This window comes from Nicotiana tabacum, chromosome 2, assembly GCF_000715075.1.
Source record: "Nicotiana tabacum cultivar K326 chromosome 2, ASM71507v2, whole genome shotgun sequence".
In the NCBI taxonomy this organism is placed as follows: domain Eukaryota; kingdom Viridiplantae; phylum Streptophyta; class Magnoliopsida; order Solanales; family Solanaceae; genus Nicotiana; species Nicotiana tabacum.
In genome coordinates, this window is record NC_134081.1 from 120,232,379 (window position 1) to 120,249,252 (window position 16,874).

A 16,874-nucleotide genomic window follows, 5' to 3' on the forward strand; every position below is an offset into this window, starting at 1 on the left:
GGAGGCGAGCCCTATATTGTAAACATTCCCTTCTTTATCAACCTAGCTGCCACTTCTTTTCTTGCAAACATTAAATCACCAAAACTAGCGACTAATTCTTAAGCTTAATTATAAGGTATGAAATGAAAATTTTAATAACTTAAACGTAATTAAGCTTTCTTCCACTTTTAAGGAAAAATTTCTTAAAATGGGAAGCAGAATGTTTTGGAAATTTTCATTTATAGAGCACATGATGGTGAGCTTCCACTTTTAATTTAATTCCAAAGCAGTAGCTTTCACGAAATTTGGTTCACCTTCTATTCTTTTCTACTTTTTTCATGCACGTTGAATTTGGCAAAGAATTATTGTGTTGAACACGGCATAATATAAGATCAGGACCAATATAATTAAGCAGATGGGGCCAAAAGTTGGCACCGTCTTTTATTGACACGAGAATATGACAAGTTATATTAAAAGGCAAAACAAAACTTCCCTTTTCCTGGTTCATACCTTTCAACTTTGTATGTTCTTTTGTTTCAATATTTTTGGTTTTATGATTTTGGAGCTCTTTACACCAATATTAAGAACACCAAAAATAAGTTGACATCAAAAACTCTAGGTTCCCGGTCTATCTGTAATCATTGTGTTCATTATCATCATAATTATTCCTATTAATTAAATAATGAATTTAACTTTTATATAGAGAGTGTAAAATAAGTTTTACATTATTAAGTACTCGAAATGTAACTACATTTTATTAGTTATTCATAATAAGTGGAACTAGTAATATCTAAAACATAAGCCATATTATAATTTATATGCTATGACATGTTAAAAAGACACGACGGTGTAATTGTGTAAATTGAAGAAATTAAATGTAATGAATATGAGTTAAATATTGTAATACGTAATTAATGATTGAGCTATATGTTCCATTAAGGATATTAGCTCTTCATTTTTTTATACTACAATTTCTTTTCTGACATTCAAAAGCGACATGCGGTTTTTTCCAAGTTAATAACAAACAGTCAAAACTTAACTAAGGGCATTATATTGTTAAGATGCATTAGCCCCATCTCTATTTGGGACCAATAGATATTAATAATGCATTTAGGATTCAATGCAGTTTCCGTGTTACGTATATATATATTTAATATTCGTACTACCATTAATAATCAAAAGTCTTTATTCATTAAATTACCGTGTGCAGAAGTCTTTTCACAAAGAAAAATTCTATCCCTTACAGAACTATAGCTTCTACTACCATATTTTAATTAATTTTCTATGGTTTTGGTCGTTTCTTTTTCTTTTTATTCTTTGTTTTTTTGGGGGTGAAGGGGTGCAGTCTAGAGTTCTTTTGAATTCAATAGTATTGGCTCTGTATATATGTTATAAAACTCAGTATAATATTTACTATAATTTTAAAACCATAAAATTTAAGTCTTGAATTTGCTTCAGGTAACCGAGGGCGGATATTACCTTGCAACAAGCGGTATCACGTGATACCGGTTTGTCAAAATTTTTATTAAAAATAGGTATACATAAGTAGTATACAAAATAAAAATATTGGGTATAAATATAAAAATGACTTTGCTTGTAATTATAATAATCTATTCATTCGTTTATTTTTTTCAAATATTGACATGCCAAAAAAAATGCCGGTAACGTAAGTGACAGGGAATGGAAATGGCAAGGAATGAAAGGATTGTACCCAAAGTCCACACATACTAAGAAAAGTCCAAAATATCAGACTCTCTTAGCCGTAATTCTGTTCTTTCTTTTTTTGGTTGGAACCACTTATATATCTCTCTCTATAAATATATAATATATAATCCAAGTTAGGCCAATCCATTTATGTTTTGATGATGGAATTCTCAATAATGAAAAGCAGTTCTTCTCAGAAAATATCAAGGGTTAGACAATACAAGAAATCTTCAGTTCCTCGTTTGAGATGGACGCCTGAGCTTCATCAACTTTTCATTGAAGCTGTTGAACATCTTGGAGGAAGTGACAGTAAGTAATTTCCAACTACAGAAAAATGATTATTTTATTTTATTTTTTTGGTTACCTCTAATATTGCAGTTGTTTAGTTGTTTATTTCTTGATCCATTTTTGTTCTCCTTTTCACTTTCTAGCTATTTCATCATTTGGATGTCTTGGCTTTAGATAAGAAGTGCTAAGAAAGGATGTAGCCCATATAGACAGTGGCGAAGTCAAGAATTCTTTTTATGGTAGTTCACACTTGAAATAAGTAAAAAAAAAATAATCCGATAAAAAAATGTTCAATATATGTTATATACCTCTAAAACCTAATATTTTACCTATATACACCATATAATTTTTCCGACAAAGGGTGGTCAATTGACCACCACCTTAACTAAAGTGGGGCTTCGCCCCTCGCCGTAGATGTTTTGGGGGGTGTGGAGGTGTTTAGGAATGGGGGTGAGGGGGCCGAACGGGGTTCATCCAAACTCTCTTCTACTGAAAATCACACTGTTTATAAGTTCAATTCTTTTTTAATGTATATATAGTTGATGTTGAATCCCGTTAACGAAAATCCTGTATCCGCCACTGGTAAAGGGTGCAGGACTCTTATAAAGAGCAAGAATCACGTTAGGGTATATGGAAAAGAAATATGGGATAATCGTCATTAGTTAATAATGATGAATTGATGATATATTAGTAAAATTTGTTGGCTTTTAATTTGACAGAAGCAACTCCAAAGAGAATTCAACAGATGATGGCAGTAAAGGGATTGAAGATTTCTCATGTTAAAAGCCATCTCCAGGTACTATATACCCTAGGATATTCTATATGGTTTTTTCTTTGTTATATTAGTATCAAATTTAAAATTTATTAAATGGAATTTTCTGTTCTTTTAATTTTCTTGGAACCAGAATTTTCCAGTATACAGATCATGACTTTTTAAGCAATCCAAGTTATAAAGAAAAGCGCAAGTTTTTCTTCTTCTTAATACTGACATACTGTAGTATGATTGTTTCGAGAAAACAAAAAAGACTTGCCATTTGCTTCTTCTTTTTTTTTCTTTTTTTTTTAAAATGAGCATGATCTAAACGCAATATTTCTCTCAATTTTATTTAATATCTATCAGTTTGGCGTAGGTATTTCCATATTTAGCTTAAGAATGCATAATTCTTTTCTTTCGCTCCTTTGATGTGCAAAATAATTAACAAATGATAGTATCAGATTGCTGCATAATCCAAAGCTTTAATTTAAATTCTTTCCCACTTGTTGGTGACCTAAGGTACGTTCAAAATAGAACCAAGATTTGAAGCTTACTAAAAATAAATTATTAATTACTAATATATACATATTAAATAGATTTCTTTAGACAAATATATTATTTGGACCAAAATTAACTCATAACCTGCCCTCTAACTCTGCCCATCTAAAAATAACATCCTAATTGTAATGATATTACAAACACAACAAACTTCAGTAAAAATCATATACCTATTGAAGCTAGACCAAATCGCATGTTAGATCGGTTATAAAATGTAACAGTTCTTGTGTGTGTAACTTTTTGTTTATTAATTACAGAAATTGGCATAAAATATTTTTATTAGATAAGTGACTAGCTTAGGTATGAAGCATAGCTAGCTAGCCCTAAAAGTTATAAAATTATTGAAAGATAATTTTTCAAAAGCTTGAAATCCAGTTTACCGATGAGCATTCTTTTATCAGAATATTTATTTTGCTTTCCTTTTCTTTTAAAACTCTATCGAGCCCTAAGTTTAATTGAAAGGATGTTATGATCCATTGCAAGGTAGGGACCCTCCGTATCCAGCGTGCCATTGATGGTGATGTTGGTATTGCAGTGTTCGCCCGGGGCTAGAAAAGTCTAGCGCACAGTCGTCGGGGGAGACGGGTGTGGTTCTCCCTGGATTGTATCAGAGTTGCAAATTATTTTTTAAAAAATGTATAAGCAAAAAAGTTATCAACGCAACCAATAATAGCTTCCCTTGAGTAATTATTTTGAATTTGTCTTCTTTTTGAGGGGCTTACAAAGTTACAATTTCGGTTTTTCTCTTTGTTATAATTTCACTTTTATGTAACCTTTTTATCTTAACTTTGTTTTCCCATTCCACGTATATGGTGTCTTTGAGTTAAAGCTGTTTTCAATTTCTCATTGTTTGATTTGATTGAATTTCTGAAAATTCAGATGTACAGAAACTTGAAAGAGCGAGCCAGCATCACTATTGTTAGGTCTTCTTCCCCTCTGTAAGTCTCTATCTTCATATTTTTACTAACAATATCTTTTTTTTAATTTTTGGCTTGGTGTTGCGTATCCGTATTAGAGTTCCAATTAATTCGAATTCTCATACTGCGTGAGGCGGCTCATTTAAGAGAAACTGTTCCATACCAGAATTTAATTATTCATTCCCAAAATTCGAACCCAGACATCTGGTTAAGGATATATAGATAGATCATATCCATCCCACCTTAATTTTTGACAGTAACTAATAATATTTTAACATCTCTCACTCAGTTAACACTTCCATATTATCTTCCTAGTTCATTTTAAAAAAAAATTATTATCAACCTAGTTTAATCATTACTATAACTCTTTCTTAAATTACAAATATGTTTCACAATCTTGAAGTTTAATTTTACCCATATGAAATCTAATTTCACTAGCAGACTTCAGAGTCTGATTCTGTTTCTCTTTTGTTTTTTCAGCATGAATTTAAATTCTCTTTACTTGACTGCAGTAGGAAAGACCTGGATATCAATACATTAATTAGTGCATGATTAGCTTACCAAAACACTATGACTTTTGGTTATGAATAAAATCCCAGCTAGTTTTAATTTATATGCCAGCTAATTAATCAACTCAATGTAAATAACTCCATAGACTTTGAGTGGCTATTTCTACCTAATCGTCACTTTTGTAAAGAAAATAAAGGGGTGAAAAGAAGAAAAGACAAATTATAAGAAACTTTACATCTGACTTTTTGCTTTGAGATAACTTAAAAAAAAAAACAATCGGGCCTCTCAATAACAATATTTTACTATAACGATTAAATTTTCTTTGAAATCATTTTTTCATGTTATATTATACGGCAAATGTTCAAATATATCCCTGTACATTTAAAAATGGTCTAAGAATACCCCTCGTTATACTATTAGGTTATCTATACCCCTGCGGTCATACTTTGGGTTCAAATATACCCCTCATTTAAACGGAGGAGCACGTGTCATTGTCCTGTTGGTCAATTCTAAATATCTCCTAATTAATTAAAAAGACACATTACTCATACCCGAAAAGCAATTTTCTAAAGCAATTTTTTTTTTGTAAAAGCTGGAAAAAACTGAAATCATTTTTTACTAAAAACTGAAAAAAAACAAAAATATTTTTTTTTCAGTTTTTACAAAATAACTACTTTAAAAAAAAGTAAAAAAATATTTTCTAAAACAATATTTTTGTAAAAACTGAAAAAAAAAACTAAAAAGCAATTTTCTAAAGCAATTAAAAACTGAAAAAAAACTGAAATTCTTTTAACTAAAAACTGAAAAAAAAAAAGAAGAAAATATTTGTTTTTTCAGTTTTTACAAAAACATTGCTTTAGAAAATTACTTTTCAGTTTTTTTTTTTTATTTTTATAAAAATATTGCTTTAGAAAATTGGTTTTCAGTTTTTACAAAAATATTGTTTTAAAAAATATTTTTCAGCTTTTTTAAAGCAGTTTTTTTGTAGGAAAAAACTATATTTTCGTTTTTTTCAGTAAAACATATTTCAGTTTTTTCCAGCTTTACAAAAAAAAAATTGCTTTAGAAAATTGCTTTTCGGGTATGGGTAATGGGTCTTTTTAATTAATTAGGAGATATTTAGAATTGGCCAACAGGACGCTGACACGTGTCCATCCGTTTAAATGAGGGGTATATTTGAACCCAAAGTATGACTGTAGGGGTATAGATAACCCAATAGTATAACGAGGGGTATTCTTAGACCATTTTCGAAAGTATAAGGGTATATTTGGCCCTTTGCCGTATATTATAATATATATTCTCTATAACAACATTTTACTATATTGGAACAAATTGAACTATTATAAAGAGGTTTAATTATATATATTCGGGTGGTTGGTGATCAAATTGGCCACTTTTGCTGCTCAGTTATTATTCTTTGTAGTAATATAACTCGAGTTTACATGTAACTGGCCAACTTAACCCCTTTCTTTTTTTCTAATATAGGTAGGTTTTAGTTTTAGTGTTAGCAACTGTAGACATAGCGAAGCTAATAATGCTATAATTTGTTCTTCAAACATTGCTCCGACATGTGCTAACGATCAGAAATCACTATTGTTTAGTGTTTATTAAATTCTTATACCTACCATATACATAATTACTTCCTATATCTATTATTTAGTTATTACGTTAGTGTATTCGTTGTATTCGCGATGCTGTATTCAATACAACAGGTAGTCCATCCGTACGCGCATGTATTCACATGTATTCGCGTCATGTATTCATGAATACAGCAGCAAAAAGCGCCTAAAATCAGGGTAGTCAAGCTGTACGCGCATGTATTCACATGTATTCGCGCTACTGCATTCATGAATACAACAATAAAAAGCGGCCTAAAATCAGGGTAGTCCAGTTGTACGCGCATATATATTCACATGTATTCGCGCTGCTGTATTCATGAATACATCAGTAAAAAGCGCCTAAAATCAGGGCAGTTCAGCTGGACGTGCATGTATTCACATGTATTCGCGCCATGTATTCATGAATACAGTAACGGCAATCACCTTAAAAATAGGTATGTCCAGCTATCTAAGAGAGGAAAAACATAAATAGCGTATTTCATGCCTTATTTCATGCTTCAATGATCGTATATACCATAAATACTTATTTTGCTATAAAATATAAAAAATAGCTATAGAAAATAATTTTGGTTTATAATAAATAGGGTGTATGCCTTTGCTGTTGGAGGTAAAATTTCCTTTTAGTTATCTCTAAATAGCTAAATTATATTTAGTGTGCTTTATAACAATAAATGTATATATATTTGTATGTATGTATATATATATATATATATATATATATACATATATATGTATGCCTTTGCTGTTGGAGGTAAAATTTCCTTTTAGTTATCTCTAAATAGCTAAATTATATTTAGTGTGCTTTATAACAATATCTTGTATGTATATATATATATATATATATATATATATATATATATATATATATATATATATATATATATATATATATATGTATGTATGTATGTATGTATGTATAACTTTTCATTACACATTGCAGGCATGTGTCTGAAACATTAAGAGAACCTGGGAGTCAATTGTCTTACAAATTAGGGGGGGTAAATGAATATACTGACCAAATTGCTGAAAATGTATATTGCTATGACTACCAGGTCTGATGATTTTTTTTAACTCTTGATTTATTTCATTTCCTCTAACACTGATAAAAGATTGATGTAATTATGTTGGGAATTTTACAGGTAGTGACTCAACTTTTATTTTGTTACACTGAAATTCACTAAACTATTCTTTGTAAAAAATAAAGATCACTCAGCTTTTCCTAAATATTAGCGAAGTTTATTAAACTAGTTTGTGCAAAGTATAAAAAAAATAGTTTAGTGACTTTAGTTAAATATAAAGTGAATGTCAAAGTGATCATTAATGTAACCAACCTTGTTATTATTTGAGAAGATAGCTAGCTTTATCAAATTACTTATTATTTTCATTGTCTTAATTTGTGTGATTAATTTCCAGGAAGCACAAGGAAGTTTAAGTAGTGGAATGACAAAGGAAGAAGAAGAAGAAGGTGAATGTGAAAGGGAGATCAATTTTTGGCCTAATTTGGATGATTATCAACATTCCCAATCTGAAAACTCTACTAAGGACAATTCTCACATTAATCTAGATTTATCTATTTCCTCATGTTTCTATTGTTAATTATGCTAATATAGATTATAGAGTAGTCCCCTAGCTATTACTATTTGTCTTATTTTATAGTACATTGTGGTATAGCAATAATACTGGCCTTTGTATCTAGGTCTAGGCGCCCAGTAGTTTTTGTACGAATTAAAAAGAAATTCTAGTGGATTATTTAATTCTTATCATTTGGTCCTTCCTTTTCTACACTTTGAGAGAGTTATTTATCAGTATATCCTCAATTTTGAGAATAAAGATTGTGCTTACAACACTCAGAATTTCTTTTTCTCTCTCTGATATTGAACATGGAAATTCAGAAAATTGTGTTTGGTGTATGTAGAGAGTTTGTGAAAGAATTGTTTTTCCCGAAATAGCTGATATTGAGCGAACCTCGACTATTTCATTGGATAACTATTACCATCCACCAACATAGGTACATAATTTATCCAACAAAATTTGGACAAACGAGAATAAATCACTAAAAATTTCTTACCTCTACTAGAATTTGAGTAAGACCTCATAATTCTCGTCCTACTTCATTGGCCAACAGATCACAATCCTTAAGTGCTTATCACTATTAATTTTGATGAAAAATTTGTTTGTTTAATAAGCATGAGGCCTTTTCTCTCTCTTTTTCTTTCTATTTGAATGACATTGCCATTTTGCCAAACATCTCATCTCTTTTAACGACAATTGTTATGTACAGAAAGAAACTAGTTGAGTAATATTTTTTCCTCATGTAAACCCCAGATCTTGCTAAGCTACTTTTTTCCCAGGGTTGATATTTCTCAGGTTGAAATGTACAAGTTTTAAAAAAAAGGCATTTGATGTATTATCAAGGAAATTGGTCCAAACTTCAGTGCCTCTTTGCTAAAGTCTTCATAAGTCCTTTCACAATCTTCCAAAACCAAAGTAAGTTCATCACACCAATAGTCGATGGCACGGCAGATATCAGTAAAATCCCAAATGAATGCATCTGCTTAACCTGTTTCAATCCGAAAAAAGAAATCGATTAACTGCAGACTTAAAGACATTTTGTTTTTCAGCAGAATTTCGATTAATGTACAGCTCTTTGGTCTATCACTTCAAACTTGGATAACTAAGATCATTTGAAAATGAAATAGAGCAAACTAGCAAAGCAAAAGTTTGCAGGCGCTGTAACGTTGTAAGTGTAATATCAGAATCTCGTCATTAATTTAGAATATACCTGATCGTAGTGGAGGTAGACGTGGTAGAACAAGTAAATGAATAACAATATTCTGGCAACCTGCAATAAAGATCCATGATTTAGTATGTAATAAAGACAGTAGCGAAAGAAAACAAAAACTCGACAAAAAGTTTTAATCGGTCATTACAGAAAGAAGAAGGAAAATACTTTACATACCAGCCAAGCAAACACCATCATGAAACCATTTAGGAGGTATGCTTTAGACTTTTTCAATCCAGCTGCATCAAGATACCTTTGCAGACATAAAAGATTGGTCAAGAAAATCGAATGCGGGGAAAGATAATTCGTAAAGAAGCAAGTCGGTTTTTGATAATTCCATTGGTACCATCTCAAGTTGATCCCAGGTGTAGTTGCCTCAGAAACTAAAACCATGTACACATAAAGCTGCCCCTCACCAGTCAATATTGCATATGTTACTGCTACCATAGAAAGAAGGTGATGAACGACCTGCACAAGCATGACAAATACTTCAGTCACCAAACAAAGGTTGAAATTCATATTTCAAGTCAAAGGAAATGCAAGTCTAGATTAAACTGAAGGAAAACAAAAGGTACTTACATACTCCAGTCCACCTAAAGAAGGATAATACCAAAAGATCATCGCGAGATCCGAAAGAAAATATCCCAAAGAAACCTACGAAGAAAACATTATAAAATTGATTACAAAAGAAACAACTGTTGAGAGAGAAACATGTAAATGGAGATGAAAATAAATTAAATGTAAGGACATCACATTTTAAAAGCTTCCAGAACATATAAAAAACAGAGAAAGAGAGGATTAACCATCTCACAAACACTAATTTCAAGATTGGCATTCTCTGATGAATTGCATCTTTGAAAAACTCTATGGCATCAGCTTTACACACCTGACCTAAATGTTCTGTCTGAAGCTATTATGTGTCTCACACAAGACCCAAAGATGTCAGTGGCCAATTCCAAAGATAACAGATTTCCATTAGTATGATTCCACGATTAGACCGTTACTACTGCCTCAGAGAAACTGCTACCGCCCCTGCTAACATCTAATTGGGAGACTCAACAATAATAAGAATCCCATTCATGACCAGAATACATTAGAAGATACAATATCAGTTTGGTTATTATTCAGTCCAACAGAGAGTACACATAGCAATTTAGCACTATTTGAACTTTTGATATAAAGGAAGGAAGTATGTGGTCAAAGATTTAAGTCCTTGATGCTCATGGTTTTCTACTTTTGTTAACTCTTTGACCAACTAACTAATCTTTTCTCTTTTCTTTGTATGTAAAATCACTGAATGAAAAAACAAGTAACATGCTGATTTGAACCACAAGTTCTGGGTGATTCTGATGTGACATAATAAACGAACCTGGAGCTAAGTTATAAATGGAAGAAATGTGATGACACTAAAGAAGTAATATGACTAGAAAATACAGAAAAACACGAGGAAGAATTACTTTCACTGGCTAAAGTGCCTCAGCCCCTAAGAAAAAAGTAATTAGATGAGAAGAACAAACAAGGGAGGGGATTCAAGGAACCCCAGCTGGACATTTGTGATCCAGATAATTTTACAACGAACAACTCTAGGTTCTAAAGGTGAATGCACAATAATGGGTGTGGTTAAAGGAACCTAGCAAAAGGAACTTTATCGTGATGCAGATACAGACGCCCCCAAAATCACCTCTTTAAACTTTTCACAACCTACTTGTGAAAGAAACCATGTAAAGTGATAACTTAACCAAATATGTAAGAGCTCCGTTTAATGCAAGTTCTTGAAAAGACCACTCCCTAGAACTATTAGAAATTTCAGCAATGTAACAGAAGTATGAACAGATAACTTTAACTAACATCAAAGCTCAGTGATGCTCAAAAAGGCCTATTAACTAAAGTTAAATACGCTAATGTGATAATATATTCCTTATTTCTACCAACAAATTAATACCAATCAGTCACCATTTTTATAGCACAATCCCTCTTTTTACCAGTAGTGATAGGTAAAACAAGAACATGAGTGGATAATAAAGCACTCACCCCCAATACAACAATTGATAAAGTGGAACTCCGCATAGTGACAAGGCCAGAGAGCTGATCATCAGAGAAAAGATCTGACCAGAATGCCAAGTACAGTGACATGGCTGTAATGAAAATAGCATGGACCGTAGATATGGACCTACACCATAAGTGAAGCTTATATTTACTTGACCATGACAAAGAATAGTAAAAATGAGGAGAAAAGAATGATTAATTACCGGTTATTCCACTCGACTTGTCGGGATTTTGAGAGGCCAGCATAGCCCTTAAAGTAAATAGAGGTGAATATCTGGCTAAGATCATATACCTGAAACAACCGGATATTTAAGAAATGTTAGGAATACAAAACAATGAAGTATACATTTTCTCAAGAGGATTGAGCACAGTAAACATGACTATACATTAAAGTCAAGCGCAGAAATGTGAAATACTACTCAATTAGAAGTTAAGATACAAAGAGGGACTAATCATACCATTTTGCATGCGAAAATGCCACCAATAACAGAAGAGTAGACAATGAAAGAATCTGAAAGCATGTAGCTTCGAAGAAGCAGTTCAGCACGAGTTTGATAAGCGTTGATTTCCATTAAAGATGCTGCAGAAGAAAGAATACCAGCTTTTCCTTCCCCCTAAAAAGTTTATGTAAGCTTACTTCGACTTTTGTCCGTACTCTATTTCTCCTGAAAATTGTGAGAGGAAATATGAAACATAAACTACATCAATCTCAAAAATATGCTATTTATCAGCTTCAGATGTATAGCAAAAATTGTACGGTCAGAGTTGGCAACTAGGCATGACATAGGCGGTCTCACATGGCAATCAGTCCAACGAAGACAGCAAATGTTTGCCGTAGCAGAAGAATTTACACCATAAGCAGTTTTAACTTATATACTTCTCTATTTTGACTAGAAACTCAAAAAATTGCATGAGTTTAAACCCGATATAGACACTAGACCACATTTCAGCCGTAGTCTTCAGGGCCTTCAACATATATAGTTGAGATTTCAAGAGTTCCAGTAATACATTTTGAGGAATCAGTATATAATAAAAAGAAATTATCTCTATCCAGTTGGCTCTAGTAAGGTACAATTAATACAGTTTTATCATAATAGTTGAACTATCTTGAAATTTCTACTTGATGCAGTAATTCTGTATCACAAACATAAGGAAAAACATAATCAAATTACACGAATTTACCAGAAATAGGTTTCCGTAAAATTTTCAATTTCTCAGCATTTTAGGCTACAGAATCATTTTCCTCTATCAGTTACTTCAATCAATATCTATTTATAACTGCCAATCTTTAGTGCTAAAATATTTCACGAAAAATACTAACTATCTTCATTCCCTGTTCTACACCTTGTAGGATTCTCATATGTCAACCTACTTTATACCTAATCAAACACTAGAAAAAGTATCCAAAAAAAATATTTTCAAATACAAAACATTCCACAGAAAACATCTTTCTCTACACTAAACGCCAGATTACAGAAAAATAGATTACAGGGCCAAAACAGATACACACACACACAGAGGCAGCAAAACTAAGACTTGATAGAAAGAATAATGCAACGATTCAAACTAATCAGATATACCAAAAAAAAAATACAGATTCAATTCGCAACATAACTGATAAACAAAAGAAGAAGAAGAAGAAGAAGGACTAGTTTTGACTTACCTTTCAACAAAAAGGAAGATTTCTCAAAAGGAAAACAAAAAGGGTCAGCCTTTATAATTGAGAATATTGTTTGTTGTAAGTTGGTTATGTGCTATTCTTTGCTCGTTTATTTGCAGAAACGGAAATTGAAAGAGAAAGAAAGAAAGAGAATCTGAGAGATGAGACTTGGACGACACTCTCGCTCCCTCTGTCTGCCTATTGCTTGTGTGTGTAAAGTTTGTTCTAGAATCTACATATGCTTCACACGTGGCACTAGATGATTCTTGAAATTGGACATTTTTGCAATTTGGTTAAAATTACAAATATACAATTCTTACATTGCATTATTATTAGTTCCCTGTAAAGTATTACGGATTCCAATAATCATCGGTTTGTTTTCTTGTTCTTTTTTGTTATATTCTCAAAAAAGGTTGATAGCTTACTCCTTTTGTTTCAAAAGAGTTGTCAACACGGATTGGTTAGCCAGCTCAACACGTCCTTATCAGGCTATATTTAGAATTTAATACGTTATCCGTTCAATTTGTTTGAATTTTTTCAAGGCAGAATGGCCTAAATGACACATATATTTGTGTCACTTTGTCATGCTGGTTCTCCTACTTTACTTTTTTTCATCCAAACACTTTAACTTGTTCAAAATTTATATTTTAAACTCCCCTGACCGTGTGTGTATCTCACTTGCTTGACGTGGATGACACATCATATTCTACGTCATTTTTTATAGTCAAAATACATATAGGGCTACCTTGTGCTACTATGCCCTTAAAGTAAAAGAAAAATAAAATCAATGCCTCCATCTCATCTCTTTTCCCTCAAATTCACGGATTTCTTCTTCCTTGTCCATCTCATATCCCTTCTCCATTCTCATCTCCCTTCTCTGTCTCACTATTCCGCTGATAAATAGTCATTTAGGTATTTTTTTTACTCAAATGATGAAATTGATCAGCCCAAGAAAGTGGCTATTCATGCAAATGATCCAAATTTTGATGAACCAGAAGAGAATCAAACTGAATTTTGAACTTGAATCTTTGTTGAAGATTGATTTGAATAATGATTGCGTTTGTTTTTGCCTTTTGAGATGTAAATATATGAGAATCTGCTAATTATGGTGATCTATGCAGATAGAAGGAAAAATAGGAAAGATCTGTTATCTGGATTTGGGGTGGGGCGGGTGGGGGAGATGTTCACAACCAGAAGGGGGAGGGGAGAAAGAAGAAGCTGGGGAGGGGAGAAGCGTACGGGGGGGGGGGAGAAGAAGCATACATGGGAGAATAAAAAGGGAGCGGGAGGTGTTGTTGTTGTTGTTTGGGGGGGGGGGAGGGGAGTTGTGAAAGAAGAAGAAGAAGAAGCATACAGGGGGAACGAAAAGGGAGGAACAGAAAGAGACATATCTCTTTTGGTTTTTTCTTTTTTTTTTTAACTTATTTATTTTTTATTCTTATTTTAATGATTTTTTCTTCTTATTTTAATTATTTTTGGTTCAAAATGTTCATATTCACGCTCATTATCCGCGTGAATTACACCCACTTTGTCCAGCTCAACTATTATTTTGTCACATGTGCTTGGTCAACGGTCAGAGGGGTTTAAAATATAGATTTTGAACAAGTTAAAGTGTCTGGACGAAAAAAAGTGAAGTAAGAGGACCGACATGACAAAATGGCACAAGTATAGGTGACATTTAGGCCATTCTGCATTTTTTCAAAATACAAGGGTCAAATTGATCAATTTTTAGTGTGAATTCTGTTTACCCGTAAAATGGTACAATTGAATTTATACGTGATTTCTAGATAAGTGAACTAATTTGATCCTGAAATAATGCAATAATTGAAGAAATATATAATACTTAGCCTTAAAATGTAGATGAAACAAGAGAGATGATAGTTCCGGGAACAAGGTTTTCGGGCACAGCAATGATGAGATCAAAAAGCGAAAAAGTAAGATTGTATTAAGTTTTGTATTGAATGTAGTGTAAGTTTAGCCAGAAAATTCGTCTCCTTTACAATGATAACTGGGTTCACTATTTATAGTTGTGTCTAGGAAAGGAGGTCCTAGGATCGTGCCCTCCTTTAATGTCAATTATGAGGGCCATTGATGAAGATGTAACGGTGAACATAAATGCCAAATTCTCAGTAACGGACCGTCGCTCTTAATGCTGCAGAATATTCCTTATTAAATGCTACCGGGCGCAAAGCATTAAATACACCTTTATGAACGTTATCCCTTCCGGTGACAAGCGGAATGACTGTGTTCAGTCTTCGGCCATCCCTGTCTTGGGTTCCACGTGTCTTTCCTTTAGATGACCATGTCTCATATCATATTTCACCTATATAGATAGTCCCTCTGCTTTTCGGTAACATAACTCTGTATTACCGGGAAGTTGGTAGAAATACTCTTTTGGCGGGAATTACTATAACTCCCTCTGAAGGCTGCTGACGGTTGATTAGACGCACGTCTCTCCACATTTAATGCCTCGAACACGCGTCATCCCATGATTCAGCATAGATTTTGCCGATTATCGAGGTAATCATGGCCATGAATTTAGCCGCCAAAATCTTACTTATACGTATCATTCTTTTCCTTTGCACTTCATAATTTCTCGAGCTTCTGATTTACATCTTTGTTCTCTATCTTTTCTCTAATTATCTTAAAACAAAAACCTTTTCCTTCTTCTTATTCAATGGCTTCTTCCTCCAAGCGTGCCGGTTCTTCAAAGAACAAGAACAAAGCCGAGAACTCTGCTCCTCCAACGGTGGGTTCCATCATCCCAAGAAGACTCAGTACCACAAAGGACTTTAAAGAGAAATTCCATACTACTAACTCCTCGTACACGGGCTGTTAGTAGGTACCCTTCTTTCATTCGTCCTTCTAGTATCCCTACTGTGAAGTAAGATTGTCGCTGCCATGGGTTGGATATCATTGCTCCTGATCTAAATCGGAGCGAGTGACCCTTTCCAAGGAAGGTTTTACGTACTTTTACACGTATCCCTTTACTTTGGGTGAGTTTTCTTTGAGTGGAAAGCTTGATTCCGTGATTGCGGAGTTTTACCTTCGCTACTAGGTGTGTTTGGCACAGGTAAGTCTTTCAGTGTGGAGGACGGTCGCCTACCTTCGACGCTTGTGCCAGGAGACTGGAGAAGAGCTAACATTAGCTCGTATGATGAATCTCTACTCTCCCAAAATTTTCCGTGGGGGTATGATAAACTTCTGTAAACGTGGTCACCATGCTCTGTCGACTAGCATGGATGATGATAACGAACGTGGGTGGACGGAACGGTTCATTGCAATTTCCACCAATAATATCATTCCGACAACGACTTCATCCTTTGTGGCCGCTTAGAATCGCACTCGTAAGATCTTTATTTAATATATTTTCTTTCACAGAATATTCTTCTATGGCTGTATCGACTCTTCACCCTTCACATTTTCAGTAATTCGATGGATCCCACCGATGGTGGAAGGCTTGGACTGGTGGGTTCAGAAAATCTTGGACGTCACGACGCCCGAAACTCGTTTATGGAAATAATTGGACTTTAAATATGTGCGGAAGGCCAAAAATCATGATAATTTTAACTTACCTTACTTCCATTTTTTTGTATATGGAGAACTTGGTCAAACCCTTCTCACTTTTTTATGAAACTAGGTTTATATGCAGGCTCTGTTGCTATCCCTGAGGAGGATATCTTGGCTGATCATGCTGATGCAGCGAGGCTGCTTCAGGAGGCACTTACTGGAACATGTATCTCCGGGCCTGTTTCGGGCACAAACACTTCTTTACGGAGTCCCCGGCCGGAGAATAAACAGCCGAAGAGAAGACGTTCCTCTGCGGCCGGGGAAAAGAATAAGAGGGCAGAGATTGATGCCCCCGAGTCATCTCTAGTGGCGATGGTGACTGGTTCTCCTTCCGGACCGGTCATAGACATCGTGATGATTTATGATGATAAAGAATCTAGTGATGAGGAGCTTCTTTACATAGAAGACAACGATCCTCATCATCCCAATAAGATGCTCGACCTGTTGAGAGAGTTACACCAACCGAGAACGATGCCTCGGCAATTTG

At 33.6% G+C, this 16,874-nt stretch overlaps 2 protein-coding genes across 2 annotated transcripts; one reads left to right on the forward strand and one right to left on the reverse strand.

The window, feature by feature from the left end:
• The first annotated feature begins 1,766 nt into the window (after positions 1-1,766).
• LOC107762699 (uncharacterized) lies at positions 1,767-8,103 on the forward strand. Its single transcript, XM_016581077.2, has 5 exons — positions 1,767-1,992; positions 2,691-2,767; positions 4,163-4,221; positions 7,270-7,381; positions 7,743-8,103. The coding sequence occupies exons 1-5, from the start codon at positions 1,842-1,844 to the stop codon at positions 7,923-7,925; spliced, it is 582 nt and encodes a 193-aa protein (XP_016436563.1). The 5' UTR covers positions 1,767-1,841; the 3' UTR covers positions 7,926-8,103.
• A 461-nt stretch (positions 8,104-8,564) lies between these two features.
• On the reverse strand, positions 8,565-13,017 carry LOC107762701 (uncharacterized). Its single transcript, XM_016581078.2, has 9 exons — positions 12,821-13,017; positions 11,616-11,822; positions 11,361-11,449; positions 11,143-11,281; positions 9,691-9,765; positions 9,458-9,579; positions 9,289-9,364; positions 9,112-9,171; positions 8,565-8,889 (listed from the first exon to the last, which is right to left on the reverse strand). Exons 2-9 carry the CDS (start codon positions 11,727-11,729, stop codon positions 8,761-8,763), a joined length of 804 nt encoding a protein of 267 aa, XP_016436564.1. The 5' UTR covers positions 11,730-11,822; positions 12,821-13,017; the 3' UTR covers positions 8,565-8,760.
• Between the last annotated feature and the right edge of the window lie 3,857 nt (positions 13,018-16,874).

What these genes read in the sequence shown, in the direction of transcription:
- LOC107762699 (XM_016581077.2), top strand. Translation starts at nt 1,842, where the DNA reads ATGATGGAATTCTCAATAATGAAAAGCAGTTCTTCTCAGAAAATATCA. An exon ending in GTTAGGTCTTCTTCCCCTCT is followed by an intron (nt 4,222 to 7,269) that starts GTAAGTCTCTAT and finishes TACACATTGCAG; the next exon opens with GCATGTGTCTGAAACATTAA. An exon ending in TATATTGCTATGACTACCAG is followed by an intron (nt 7,382 to 7,742) that starts GTCTGATGATTT and finishes ATTAATTTCCAG; the next exon opens with GAAGCACAAGGAAGTTTAAG.
- LOC107762701 (XM_016581078.2), bottom strand. Translation starts at nt 11,729, where the DNA reads ATGGAAATCAACGCTTATCAAACTCGTGCTGAACTGCTTCTTCGAAGC. An exon ending in CAAGTCGAGTGGAATAACCG is followed by an intron (nt 11,282 to 11,360) that starts GTAATTAATCAT and finishes CTTATGGTGTAG; the next exon opens with GTCCATATCTACGGTCCATG. An exon ending in TGATGGTGTTTGCTTGGCTG is followed by an intron (nt 9,172 to 9,288) that starts GTATGTAAAGTA and finishes TCTTTATTGCAG; the next exon opens with GTTGCCAGAATATTGTTATT.